At 50.1% G+C, this 14237-nt stretch overlaps 1 protein-coding gene across 3 annotated transcripts; it reads right to left on the bottom strand.

Annotated features, from left to right (window-relative positions):
• Nucleotides 1-5919: 5919 nt before the first annotated feature.
• DBNDD2 (dysbindin domain containing 2) lies at nucleotides 5920-10650 on the bottom strand. Of its 3 annotated transcripts, none has more exons than XM_055437760.2 (4): nucleotides 10497-10650; nucleotides 8079-8225; nucleotides 7758-7895; nucleotides 5920-6675 (listed from the first exon to the last, which is right to left on the bottom strand). In XM_055437760.2, exons 2-4 carry the CDS (start codon nucleotides 8215-8217, stop codon nucleotides 6467-6469), a joined length of 486 nt encoding a protein of 161 aa, XP_055293735.2. In that variant the 5' UTR covers nucleotides 8218-8225; nucleotides 10497-10650; the 3' UTR covers nucleotides 5920-6466. The 3 variants fall into 3 exon arrangements, with proteins under 3 accessions (XP_055293735.2, XP_088699861.1, XP_088699862.1); XM_088843735.1 differs by having other exon boundaries at nucleotides 10383-10511; XM_088843736.1 differs by lacking the exon at nucleotides 10497-10650 and adding an exon at nucleotides 9923-10080.
• Nucleotides 10651-14237: the final 3587 nt, after the last annotated feature.

The following is a 14237-nucleotide window of genomic DNA, read 5'->3' on the forward strand; positions in this document are numbered from 1 at the left end:
TAGAATGAGTACCTGTTTCCCCATCACCTAGATTCCACCGTTATCATTTTACTTATACTTGTCTTATCGCATTATCGGTCTAACTCCCACAGTCACCTTATGTTTTGATGCATTTCAAAGAGATTTCAGACATATGGACGCTTCTCTTTAAATAGTTTAGCATGCACATCATTAACTAGAGTTCAATACCCGTTAACATTTTTCTTTTGGTGTAAAATTTACAAACATGAATGTTCAACTCTGAAGTGCACATCCATTGAATCCAACAAATGGATACACTGGTGTAACGCCTATCAAGATATGTTTGTAAAACCCCTGAAAGGTGGCTAATGCCCCTTGTTAGTCGACCCTTGTGCCCCCTGCCTTCCAGGTGCAACCACCGTTGTGATTTTTCTCCACAAAATGGATTAATCTGTTCTAGAGCTCTGTATAAATGAAATCATCATATACTATGTACAGTTTTTTGTAAAAGACTTCTTTCATGGGAATAATGTTTTGTTGAATCATTCATATTCTTGCATGTATCCGCAGTTTCTTTCATTGCTGTATATCATTCATACCTTGTCTGAATATACCATAGTTTATCTGTTCTGTCCATGTACACCTGAGCTCTTTCAAGTTTTTAGTCATGAGCTAGGCTGCTATACAAGTTACTTTGTAGGAATAAACTTAAAATTTCTTTTGGATAAATATTTACAAATGGTGAAAGAGAACATATGTTTAATTTTATAAGAAACTGTTAGATCTTTCTCCAGAAGGTATCATTTCATACTTGTATCAACAATGTATGAGAATTCCTATTGCTCCACATCCTGGTGAACATTTAACTTGGGGGTCTTTTTAGTTTTTACCACGTAGGCGTGTATGTAGTGGTATCTCACCGTGGTTTTAATTTGCATTTCCTTAGTACATAGTGATGTTGAACATCTTTTCATGTATTTGTCGGTCATTCGTATATTTTCTTTTGCAAAGGATCTGTTAAAATCTTTTTCTGCCTCTCCCCTTCTGTGCTGGCTTGAGTTGGTGGAGTTCCAAACAATTCTTGCTTTGGTTTTTCTACCTGCCGAATCAGGTGCACCTTCATGATGGGCTTTGTAGTCTCTTGGTAAAACTCACAACCACTTTGGCTCTGAAGAGCCAAATTTGGTGTCCGCCAGGTCTAGATATACCCTTGAGCAACCAGAGAGGAAGAGTCAAAAAGATGTCTTTATCTCAGTACACCCTCATTCTACCTACATCCAGTGCTCCTGCCCCACTAGACATGGAACAGAAGGAAGGCTTTGAGCTTATATGTGAGACAGGCGTGCGTTCAAATCCCCACCCCAGCCTTTAGTCCATATGAGCATGAGCAATCTGAGTGCCACTCTTCCTGCTCTGTAAATGGATGAACCTACTTTCAGGGTTATTGTAAGGATCAGAAATTAGGTGCATGTAGAATTTGGAATCGGAGAAGGCAATGGCACCCCACTCCAGTACTCTTGCCTGGAAAATCCCATGGATGGAGGAGCCTGGTAGGCTGCAGTCCATGAGGTCGCTAAGAGTAGGACACGACTGAGTGACTTCACGTTCACTTTTCACTTTCATGCATTGGAGAAAGAAATGGCAACCCACTCCAATGTTCTTGCCTGGAGAATCCCAGGGATGGGGGAGCCTGGTGGGCTGATGTGTATGGGGTCACACAGAGTCAGACACGACTGAAGTGACTTAGCAGCAGCAGAATCTGGAATGGAGTAAGTGCTTAGTAACTTCTGCAAACCTTTACTCAAAAAACTCTATGAGGTGCATACCTGTGCGTGCGTGCTAAGTCGCTTCAGTCTTGTCTGATTCTTTGCAACCCTATGGACTGTAACCTGCCAGGCTCCTCTGTCCATGGGATTTTCCAGGCACAAACACTGGAGTGGGTTGCCATGCCTTCCTCTAGCGGATCTTCCTGACCCAGGGATTGAACCTGCATCTCCTGCAGTTCCTGCATTGTAGGCAAATTCTCTACCGCTGAGCCACTGGGGAAGCCCACTCTACGAAGAAGGTACTATTATCTCCATTTTACAGATGAGTAAACTGAGGTACATAAACCGAGATAACTGCCTAAGATCACAATGAGTCAGAACTCAAGTCCACACTACCAATTCAAAGAAAATGTTAAGGTAGTTGCAATTATGATAATGATCATTTTGTACTTCTATGCTTTGTTTTCTTTTGAAATTGCCTGTCCCCATCACTCAAGATCCAGCCACCCCCGGAGAAGACTTACCTTCTCCCTCTCTGGTGCTACAGCCCACTTTATATTTCCATTATCTGTGGCATTGTCCCTTCCTGGAATAACTCTTGGCCACATTAGTATTTCTGTTGCCTAAGCAAGGAAGCTAGCATGGAGTGGGGGCTCAGTAATGTCCGGATGAACAAACAAACTTGACAACATCGTAACATCATTCCAAACTGTCCCCATATTGCTGTGCTGTTCACAGTATCAAGTCTTGTGCGCTCCTGGGGACAGCTGCAGTGTGAGCCATCCAGGGAATCTTCCACTAAGATGTGGCCCCTCCACAGCACAGGATTCCATAGGAGGAGGCTATCTTCTTCCCTCTGCTTCAGGGTCTATGACAACCCTGTGCCACAGACAGATGCCACACTGTGGTTTAGAGGCTGAAAGCTGGGCTGCTTGCCTCGGAGTTGGCACCAAGTCATTACCCCCAATCTCCAAGGGCCCTCTGTGGCCTCAAAAAAACAGTCGGCCAGAGATGCTGGCTCTGAGGGCCAGCCAAGGCCCTGTGGTTTGGCAGAAGAAGAGATCATTGTCCAAACAGGAAGTGGTCCTGGGGTCTCGGCTGACCCTAGATTTTCCCAGGCAGGGCTGGGGCTCATAGCAGCTGAACTGAAGGCTCCCCATAGGCTCACAAACAATTCCACCTCTCCAGAGGGCTGTAGATCTCTCTCCCCAGCCAGGCACCCTGCCCCCATTAGCATTGTATGCCCAGGGCTGTTGACATGTTGACAGCAAACAGGCCAGGCTAGCTTCCCGCCATTCACCCTGGATGGGGAGTGGGGGGATCCCAGGAACTGAGAAACCCTGCAGAGCTGAGCTGCAGGTAGCATGCGGTACAGCCCAGGAGAAGGCTCAGCCGCTGAAGTCAGGAGGTTGAGAAGCCTGTGTCTTCTGTGTGCAGTGAAGTCACTGGCAACCCAGAAAAACCACAAAATTTAACATGAGGCTGGGCCCTGGCCCAGCCTAGTGGATGATCTCAACTTGCACACAGACTTTTAGACAAAAGATGCACAGAACTCCCACCAGTTTTTCAGTAGTGCTAGGAAAAGCACTTAAGAACTGTCACTTACAATGGCCCCCTGCAGGGATGGAAGCAAAATGGAGCTATTGGGAAGCCTGCAGCCCTGTCACTCAGCCTGAACTGCACAGAGAGCTTTGAGATTTAGGCTGAAGGTCACTGATCCCATGGATGGTTTGATGTATGAAGGGAGGTGGGATGATTTATTTTTCCTAATATGAAAAATGACTTAATGTTCCTTAAGGCTAGGTCCTATAACCCTCCTTTCATTCCATCTTTCCCTGGGTAAGCTCACTGGCACCCATGGCACATTCATCACCTATACACTGATCACTCATGTACTGATCTTCCAATCCAATCATTTCTTCTCCCTTCCAAGTACTAACCAGGCCCGACCCGTTCAGGGTGGTATGGCTGTAGACACCAATCATTTCTTCTAAATGCCACACTCATGAGTCCAAATGCTTACTCAAAATGTCCTCTTGGTCTCCAAAGCACCTCAAACTCAACATGTCCAAAACCCAATTTATGACCGACTTCCCAAATCTGGCCCTCTCCTAAATTCTCCACGTGAATGAAAAACCCTCCGAATCATCCTGCTGCACAAGGCAGAAGCAATGGTGACGCCCTTCAGCCAGTTTTCTCTCACACTCACCTATCTATAAATATTTTGAAATTTGCCTCCCCAACGTCTCTTCATTCCTTCCACTTTTCTACATCCCCCACCTCCACCCTATCCCATTTTTATCCGGATGGTTGCAACCATCTCCTGGTTTCCAGACCTCCACTCTGGTCCCCTCCAATCAGTACATCTCTACAAGGAGTCCTTCCAGCCATTCTTCCCCTAAACTACTCCTACTCCACCTTTAGATCTCAGCTCAGAACCACTTCCTCCAGGCAAATACCTCGCGACCTTTTTTAATAGGATATTAACTCCTTCCTCAAGTCCGAGTTGCAGTTTTACATTTGGGCCCCAGGAGACCCTGAACTCCCTACAAGCAAGACTGGGTCTTTGTGTGTGTGTCTGTGTGAGCGCTACTACCACACCCCCAAGACCAAACTCAGTGTCATATACATGCTGAACGCTGACACTTAATACTCAATGAATGTCATTTGTTTATATTCAGCCTCAACCCAGTTAAACTAATCAACACCACTGTCTTTTGGGCCACTGTTATCTCTTGCATGGATTATTGTGTTATGTCTGTCTGTCTGTCTGGAGCATGCCCTCTTCCAGTATGTTTTCTACACTGCAGCCAGAATCATCTTTTTAACAAGAAACATCAATCCCTTGTTATCCTTCATTACTCCCAGTAAAGTTCAAATTTGTAATGTGTAAACTGCTAGTTATCTACCCAATGACTACTGCCTTCTTGTTTCTTAGTAACATAACCCTGATTTTATCAAGACAGCAGGGGGCCCTACTAAAGGGGGCCCTGAAAGGTTTGATAGGAAGTACAGAAAGCAGACACGTTGGTAATTAAAACTTGTAGGGTTATTATCTTTCCAAAGGCCAGGATTTCCTTTCTTCTAGATAATGCTGTGTCCCTATAAAATACCTGTAAATGAAATATTACTCATGTTACCAAGTTCTGCCAATGAGATGAAAATGGACGCTGCTGGTTAGAACTTCCAAAAAAGGTTCTCAAAGTGGGAACAGATAGCAACCCATGCCTCTTTTGCCCATCCTTAATTTCTTCCCCTGCTTTCCACCAGCTTCAAGGACTGGAGACTCAACAGCCATTCTAGACATGAGGTATGGATGAGAGTTCCAGCTATGTGCCTTAGATGGCTGAACAAAAAGAGCCAGAAAGGACCTTGGTGTCCAATAACTATAGAACTTTGGACTTCTTTTATGTGAGGAAACAAAATTTATATCTTACGTCACTGATATTTTACTAGCAATTAAACTGAAACTTGATACAGGCTTTAAAGTATTTCCTCATCTGACCTTTGACGATCTTAATCCTCCCTAATCTCCTGCTCAAATTCAACAATTCAGCTACGTTGAATGTTTTTCCATTCCTCAAGAGTATTTCTCTCCATTTAAAGTTCTTCCAAGCTGCTCTTTCTGCCTGGAGTACAGTGCCCCCCACACCACACACACCCCCTCCAGCTAACTCCTGCTTATCCTTTGGATCCTAGCTCTCCAGTGACCACATGAGCTAGATTAAGATGCCCCTCTTTTCTGGTAACAGAAGAGTTCCTCATCATGCTACTCATTACACTCAGAACTGTGGTATTTTCTTGACTTTCTCCTCCCTGAAGGCAGGAAGCCTATTGTGTTCGAAACTGTATTCCAAATGTCCAGCTAGTTCCAAATAAATCCTTCTGGAATAAACAAGTGAATGATGGGAATATGGGCTTCCCTGGTGGCTCAGTCGGTAAAGAATCTGCCTGCCAGTGCAGGGGACCCAGTTCAATCCCTGGGTCGGGAAGGTCTACTGGAGAAGGGAATGGCAACCCACTCCTGTATTCTGGCCTGGAAAATCCCATGGACAGGGGAGCCTGGTGGGCCACAGTCCATGGGGTCGCAAAGAGTCAGACAAGACGTAGCGACTAAACCACCACCAGAGAGCTAAAGAAATATATTGGGTTTGATATCTGTCCGATGTGAAAGATGAATGGGAATGGCTGGTATATTGTTATCTGTTTATTATTCACACCATGCCCTGTTCCAGAAAGGATGGAAGGAAGCAGGATGGCTGCGGGACCGTCTCCCTGGGAGTGTTAAGGAGTTCACGTCCGCTTAGAGACTCTGGTTTAGGAGACTCAGGATAGTCTGTAGGAGGGAAGAGTGCTAAGAAAAGCAGTGGCGTCCTGACCTATCTCGTCATCCATCTCCTCACTCGTGGGCCCTACTTCAGCAGTAAGCCAAAACCATGGTATTTTCTTGATTTTTTCTCCTCCCTGAAGCCAGGGCACCTATCTTGTTCAAAACTATATTCCAAATGCCCAGCTAATTCCAAATATTCTAACGAATAGCGGAAGGATGCAGCAGGGGAAGGTTAGCAGTAAAGCAGGAGCAGGTTAATTCCCAGGAAGGCACACCATCCCACCCTCCTTTCCTCCCCCTGGTGCCTACTGCAGTAAAGAGTCTGGTCTTCTCCAAAGGGCTCTGGCCAGGCCTGGGGTCTCCAGTGGAGACGAGGCAGCTCACACAGTCTATAGGTGGGGGCCCACTGCTAGCTGCAGGCTCCAGGCTCTGCCCCGCCGTCATGGCCTCCATCCTCCTCCTCGTCAGACTGTGCCAGGGGCGTGTCTGCTCCGCCGTCACTGGCATCGGCGCTGTGCGGGTTGGTGGAGGAGTCGGAGGATGAAGAGGAAGTACGAGACATCGTCCTGTCTGGCGTGGGCACTGGCAGGCTCGGTTCCTCGGGACAGTCGTCCGCCCCTGCCCAGAGAGAAGAGCCGGTCATGGCCACGAACAGGGGTTCAGAGGACTCTTGGAGAGGATGTGGCCGGGAGACACTGAGGCCCAGGGACTTGACCGGTCACCCCGCCAGTCTCCTGGCTTCCAGTTCACTAAGCTCTAGAATTGAATCACTCAAGTCGCAAGTTCAAGTTCTAGCTACGTCACTTCACTTCCGTGCTACTGAGAAGCTTTGGGCAAGTCACTTCCCCTCTCAAGGACTCTGCTCCTCCTCTGTGAAAAAGGGGCACCAACATTCCAGAGGGGTTCTCAGGACAAAATGTGAGAATGTTTATAAAATCTCTGGCACATAATATGCCATCGATAATAGCTGCAGTTTTAAGTAAGAATAGTATCCATTAATATCTTACAGGTTCAGCATGTGGGCTTTGGAGTCAAGACAGCCAGGGTTCGAATCCAGCTTTTCCACTTTCTGGCTCTGTGACAATTTCTCTGAGTCTAAAGTCCTTCTTTCATATATATATATATATATATATATATAATAGATATATATTTATATAGTATGACATGCGAGATCTTACTTCCCCAACCAGGGTTCAAACCTATTCCCCCTGCGGTGGAACACACAGAATCTTAACCACTGGATCACCAGGGAAGTCCCTCTAATGTATTTCTTTATAAGATGGGAATAATCCCACCTGCCCTAATAGGACATAGAAAGGATTGAGACAATACATGTAAAATTCTTTAGCACAGTATTAGAAACCTAATAAAGTGCTAAATAGATATTAAGATGACGAAAACTGCTTCAGTTGTCTAATCTAAAGATCATATTTTTACAGTATTTATTATGTTAACTAATCACACTGATTTCACAAATAAAAAATTGACAAAGACTAAGGCGGTTGGGCCTTCTGAAAGGTTTGGATTAGGAATCTGCAACCCAGCTTCCCCCAAAGTCAACTTCCCTAAAATCAGGACAAGCAGCTGCTTCGTGGGTGGAAAAACCCACCCCCAGTCCCTCCGTGCAGACTTCCCCAGCCCAGCTTTGACATCCAGCTCTGACCAGCCAGTGCCCACGGGCCCAAAGCAGAGGGGCATACCAGACGTCTGGGGGGTTGGTGGAGGGTCTTCGCAAGGCAAGAACACGTCCGCTCCATCTTGATCCCCCAGGTCGATAAGCTCCACTTGCTCAAGTGTGTCCACATTCACCTCCATGGATGAGATACTACCTATGGGGGCTGCATATCAAGAAAGGGGCAAGTCGGGAGGAGCCAGGCCAGCACTGATGGGATGGTCAGAGACATCTGTCAGGTCTGGAGATAGATGTTTAAAGGGCCAAGAAAACCAGCAGGGAGGGACCAAGGTCCAAGACTATGGGACTTCCACCCTGCCCTGCCCCAGTCCCTCTTCTCAGAACTCACGTCTGTGCGACTCAAGATGCAGGTGGGACAAGGGGAAGACGAACTCCGTCTCAGGCTGTAAAATGTCCTCGAAGAATTTCTGCCGCTCCCGAAGCCGGAGCTGCTGGCGCTCCAAGGCTGCCCGCGGATTTGGGTCCATGTCAGCTCCTGGAAGAGCAAGGAAAGCTGTGAATCGGAGAGGGGACTCCGTTGGGGGCCTAGGCTTGGGGAGCCCCCCTGCAGCCAGGATCCCAGCAGTGGGGCCTCTGGCTGCAGCCTGGACACTCCTGGACTTGACTCCCTCTTTCCCTTCCCTGAAACAAAGTCCACTACCACAAAGTTCAAGTCTCACGCAGAGGCAGGGCTGACCCTAGCTCCACAAAGGGGATGTTAGTTCCAGGCACAGCAAGAGAGGCTCCTCTGTATTCAGGGAACACAGCCAATGGCCACGTCTCAGGATCATGCCCTTCGGAGAGGGGCTGGAGGGGCTGGCTCAGCTCAAATGCGGGAGGCATTTTTTCCACTTAATGGACCCAGCCTCTCCTCCGAAGGCGGGGGAAGAGGACAGAATAGAGATCTCAGAGAGGAAGGTCCCTTCCTCCAGTGCTGCAACTCTGGTTCCCCCCGCCATCCTTTAAAACCCAGACAAAAGCTAAAACACCCCCCTCCTACTCTCTCTCTATACACACACACACTATCACCGGCATCCCCTCCAAACCCTGCTCTTAAGTCAGAGACTTGACTTCTAGACTTGGCTCTGTCCCTAAGGAAGACATCTTTCTAGCCTCGGTCTCCACATCTGAAATGGCATCGTCCTCCTACCTGCCTCTAAACACAAGGCACAGCTCCTGAGGATGTTCTGTAAAAACGGAAGGCTGCGGTCCCGGAGCTATTTAGAGGACATCATCTCTTCTCTGCCTCCCACAGCTCTTTATTTGAGCTCCTCTCCTCTGACACATCTCACTGGCCGATCCCCCCACTAGTCAGCGAGTAGCAACTGGAAGGGTGCGATTCAGCCCAGTCCCTCTGGCCCCCCGTGCTGGGAGCTTTCCAGAACCCCCTTCACTCCGGTTCGCTCCGCATCCCTTCCTGAGCCCAGCACCGGAGGCAAGGCAGTATCCAGCTGAAGGACCAGATCGCCATCCTCCGCAGATTGCCTTCCCCGCCTCATCTGGAGTCGGCATATCCGAGACCCTGGCCAGTCCACCGGCGCTGAGGGTGGGCCATGAGCGATCCAAACCCCCAGAGGGGCCAGGCAGGGCCAAGGAAGTGTGGGGAGACCATGTGGCCAGAGCTGGCAGCGGAGGAGGGAGACGCTGACGCTGATTCCTGGGAAAGGCTCTTAGTGCTGCCGCCCAGGTCACAACGCTAAAAATACCCAGGGCCCCTGGGGCTGTCTGCTCCGGCGGGGGGTGGGGGGGTTGGGGAGAGGGCGAGCAAGAGAGTTGGGGAGCTGGAGGCGACCACGGGCTCCGGGACGCCCCCTCCGTTTCCCCCTCGCCCCCTCAGTCTCCGGAGACTGGCGGGGGCTGCCCGCCCGGGGCGCAGCGGAGCTCAGCGCCGGAGAAGGGAAGGGGGTTGTTTACGTAACTGGAGGTGCAGGGAAGAGGGGTGGAGGGAGCTGAAAGGCCTGGAGTGGGTCGGAGGCGGCCAGGGGCCCGGCCCGTGGGGCAGAGAGCTCCCTCCCGGTCCTGCCCCACCCGCAGTGGAGTCCGTGCGAGCGAAAGAATTCCCTAACAGGAGCCGCGCCGCGACCCTGGGGCAGGCGGGGAAGACGGAGGGGGCCCCGGGGCTACACTCGCGCTCGCCTCCCCCCGACCCCCCGGCCCCCCGCGGCACCTGCGCCCGCCCCGCGGAGCCCCTACCTGCCGCGCCCGGCGCCCCCGCTGACTCAGGCCGCCCGCTCCGGCGCGGCGGCGGCGGGGGCGTGGGAGCGGGCCGCGCCGGCCGGGGTGGGGCTGCGCCGCCGGGGCTCCCCCGGGACGGACGGGCCCCGGGAGCCGGGAACGAGGAAGCGGCGGCGGGCGGAAGTGGGGGAGGGGCGGCGGCGGGCACCGCGCTCCTCGCCGGGCGCCGGGCGGGCGCTCGCAGTTCCAGGGCAGGCAAAAAGTTCCCGGCACGCGTCCCGCCGCCCCGCCACCCGCCGGGCCCCCTGGATGCTCTGCCCGGCTCCGCGCGCTCCCGGACACTTGCTGCGCCCCGCCGGCCCGCGGGGACACGGCCCCCCACACCCCCTGCTCCCCGACTCCCCGGGGAGTCCCCGACGCAACCTCCGCGCGCCGGCGCCCGGACTGACTCCCCGGCACCCTCGGCCACGCTCCGCACCTTGAGGCGCGCACCCCTCGAGAAGGCGCTCGCGCGGGAAGAGGGTCTGGGGACCCGCGGGCGCGCATCAAGGCAGGTGCACAGCGGCGGGGGCCCCCTGCCCCTGGGACTCACCCCCGCAGCCCACGGTTCCTGGCTCCGGGACGATCAGAGCCGCCGCCCAGCTTTCCAGAGCACTGGGCGGGGTGGGCGCCGGGACAGGGCGGGTCGGGGGTGGAGGGGTGGGCCGCTGCGCCGCGCCCCCAGACGCCGGCGGGGAGCCAAGTCCTCAGAGTGCCGAGAGGGGCGCTGCGCGTCCCGGCCGGCGCGGGTGGAGGAGAGAGGCGGAAACCGTGGGCCCAGAGGGGAAGGCTTGCCCCTCTCGCGGTGCCTCCTGGCTCAGACCAGGGCCAGAAGCTCCTTCTGGACCGAGGCTCTGTGTTCATTCCCGTTCTCCTCCTCCCTTCTACCCTGCGCCCGCATGTAGATCCAGAAACCTCCCGGTTCGGGGTGGGGGCGGTGTCGGTCAAAGATGCTGCTGCCGTGGGGTTACTCGATCCTTCATTCAACAAACATCCACGAGCAAACCAGAAACTGGGAGTCATCCCTGCCTTCTCCCTGTCCTTCGCTGCCCACATTAAAATACATCTCCATTAACTGTCGATTCTGTCTCCCAAATAATCTTTGCAATCCACCGCTCGTCTCCGTTTCCACCACCGACCCTCGCTCGGCTCGATTCCCTCTGGTTTTCTGGTACTCCGGTTCTGCTACGCTCCATCCCCCTCAGGAGTCAGTCATCACTGTAGAGTCCAGAGCGCTAACCAATGACCTACACGGTCATTTCAACACGCAGGTCTGAGAGGGGTGGGATGGGGAGGGAAGTGGGAGGGGGGAGTCAAGCGGGAGGGGACATATGTATACCTATGGCTGATTCATGTTGATGTTTGACGGAAACCAACACAATATTGTAAAGCACTTATCCTTCAATTTAAAATAAATAAATGTTTAAGAAACACACAGGTCTGCCCTTTGTTAGAATGAAATCCCGGTGCTGATACCTAAGCTTAAATCCCTCCTTTGTTAGAACGAAATGCAGGTGCTGGTATCTGAGCTGAGTCTTAAATGAGTTCAACAGGCGGAGAAGAGGGGGAAGGGCATATAGCAGGCAGGAGCGGGGCGGTGGGGGTAGTGGGGGTGTGAAGAGCTGGGACCCATTCAAGCTTGTCAGGGGACCAGCACTCTGTACAAATACCTAAAGTTCTGCCTCTCCTATTGTACTGAGATATGCAAACCATCCTGGGAAATAAATACAGCAGGCAACTTTCCCATTATTTTACAAGCAAGGAAACTAGTTTGTGGCTGGCAACAAGTGCAGTAGTTAGGAGCACAGGTCTGGGAACCAGGCCCTCTTGGGTTGTAAACCTAGCTCTAGTGTCTAGCCAGCTGTGTAAACAATTTCTCTGATCCTTGCTTTCTTTGCCTATTAGGTAGGAATAATTAATCCCTACCTCCTGTGAGATAATTCATAAAAAATGCTAAGTGCAGGGCTCGGGCACTCTGGAGATGCTCAGTAAACACTAGCTGTTTTGATTGTAATCACTCCTGAGAAACAGAGGCAACTGCTTTCTTCTACAAATTTCTGAAATTATAGGAAGTACGCTCTAATCTTCTATCGAGCTTATTATGTGCCTGTCACTGTTCTAAGTACTTTGCATGTATTAACTCTTTTTTAATCCTCGTAATAATCCTGGTGAGGTAAATGCTGTTTTCACATCCATTTTAGAGGTACAGAAACTGAGACACAGAAAGGTGAAGGGACTTGTCCAACTAAGTGATAGAGCAGGAATTTAAAGCCAGGGTGGCTCAGCAGTAAAGAATCCGTCTGCAGTGAAGGAGACCCAAGAGACATGAGTTCTAAATCCCTGGGGGAAGATCCCATGGAGTAGGAAATGGTCACCTGCTCCAGTATCCTTGCCTGGGAAATCCCATGGACAGAGGGGCCTGGTGGGCTACAGTACGTGGGGTCACAAAGAGTCGAACACAACTGAGCACAGCACAGCACAGGGCTCCATAGCCTGTGCTTAAAACCACGACTCCCAGTCTGTTCCCCTTTTATCCTGGTGCAGTTTTCATCTTCCAAGAAATATTTTGGTCAGTTTCATTCTTATTCCTCATTGATGGATGGAGTAGATACTTGGTCCCAGTTTCGAGCACAGAGGAATGAGGCCAAGTCCAAAGTAAGTGGCTAAGAGCTCAGCTCCCCCTTTTCAGGCCTGTCCTTGGGAACAGGAATGCATGGATTATTTTGAGCTGTCCCCACCATGGTAACAGATCAGGAACCTCTCTGTCCCTTCTCTTTGGCAGGTATTTGCCACATAAAAGGGTGGGAGGGGGAACATCCAGGTTAGAAATAATTCAGGGGCTAAGTTGGAAGGGCCTTTGCCAACAAAGTTCTGTCAGGTCCCACTAGTCAAAGCCATGGTTTTTCCAGTAGTCATGTATGGATGTGAGAGTTGGACTATAAAGAAAGCTGAGCACCGAAGAACTGATGCTTTTGAACTATGGTGTTGGAGAAGACTCTTGAGAGTCCCTTGGACTGCAGGGAGATCCAACCAGTCCATCCTCAAGGAAATCAGTCCTGAATATTCATTGGAAGGACTGATGCTGAAGCTGAAACTCCAATACTTTGGCCACCTAATGTGAAGAACTGACTCACTGGAAAAGACCCTGATGCTGGGAAAGATTGAAGGCAGGAGAAGGGGACGACAGAGGATGAGATGGTTGGATGGCATCACCGGCTCAATGGACATGAGTTTGAGTAGACTCCGGGAGTTGGTGATGGACAGGGAGGCCTGGCATTCTGCAGTTCATGGGATCGCAAAGAGTCGGACACGACTGAGTGACTGAACTGAACTGAAGCTGGAAGGGTGTCAGTCGAGAGGAAGGCCTAGGCAGCAGACCTAAGGGTGGACAGCAGGAGTTGAAAGGAGCAGTGAGAGAGTAGATGGCTTAGACTTCTGGTTTCCATCTAGGATGCTGAAAGCTGGGAAGAGCATCCTACCACACTGAAAACAATTTTTTTAATTGTTAGGGAATTTGTAAAATTATTAGTTTTGTTGACCCCATCAGTGAGCTGAGGTTGCCGAGCAACTGATTAACCTGAATTCCAAAGAAGGGCAGTCGCCTCCAAGAAGTAGGACATAGGCACTGGCACACCTATGAAGTTGGAGAAAGGCAATGTCCCCATGCAAACAGGTAAGAAGAGTTCAGCTACAAGTTTTATTGCTAAAGGCCTGGTGCAGCTGTGAGAGGATATGAGAGGGTATGAGAGGATAGAATCCGTGGGGGTCACAGACACTGAAAGTAGTCATAGAAACAAACCAAACCAAAACCAAATTTTGTTCAACTCCTGACAAGATTGACTCAATTCTCTACACTAACAGCCTAAGAAAAAGAGACATAAAGATTTCCAAGCAAAAATAATACTGAGCTCTGTCTCTAGTGTTCTACACATCATGTCCAGAAATTTAAAAATTTACAACACACACATAAAAAGGAACATAACAAAAAAACACACACAAAAAAAAAACCCTATTTGTCAAGAGACAAAGCAATCAACAGAACCAGACTCCAGACTTAGATAACTCTCTGAAGTTATCTGCCAGAACATTTAAAATAACTATAACAGTATGTAAAAGAATGTGTTGAAAAATATGGACAACCTACAAAAAACATAAGATGACTGTAAGCAGAGAGAAGAGAACTATAAAAAGGAGTCATATGGAAAATTCTAGAAAATTTTAAAACATGTAACAGAGATGAAGAATGCCCTTGGCGGCCTTACACAGCTGAGGAAAGAATCAGTAAACTTTAAGA

Source organism: Moschus berezovskii, chromosome 15, assembly GCF_049115385.1.
Source record: "Moschus berezovskii isolate FMDL1 chromosome 15, NW_MosBer_1.0, whole genome shotgun sequence".
NCBI classification, from domain to species: Eukaryota; Metazoa; Chordata; class Mammalia; order Artiodactyla; family Moschidae; genus Moschus; species Moschus berezovskii.

Excerpts from the sequence above, each read along its gene's own strand:
- DBNDD2 (XM_055437760.2), bottom strand. The coding sequence starts at position 8,217 with ATGGACCCAAATCCGCGGGCAGCCTTGGAGCGCCAGCAGCTCCGGCTT. Across the intron at positions 7,896-8,078 it reads GCATCTTGAGTCGCACAGAC|CCCCCATAGGTAGTATCTCA; the intron begins GTGAGTTCTGAG and ends CTTGATATGCAG. Across the intron at positions 6,676-7,757 it reads ACCAACCCCCCAGACGTCTG|GGGCGGACGACTGTCCCGAG; the intron begins GTATGCCCCTCT and ends CTCTCTGGGCAG.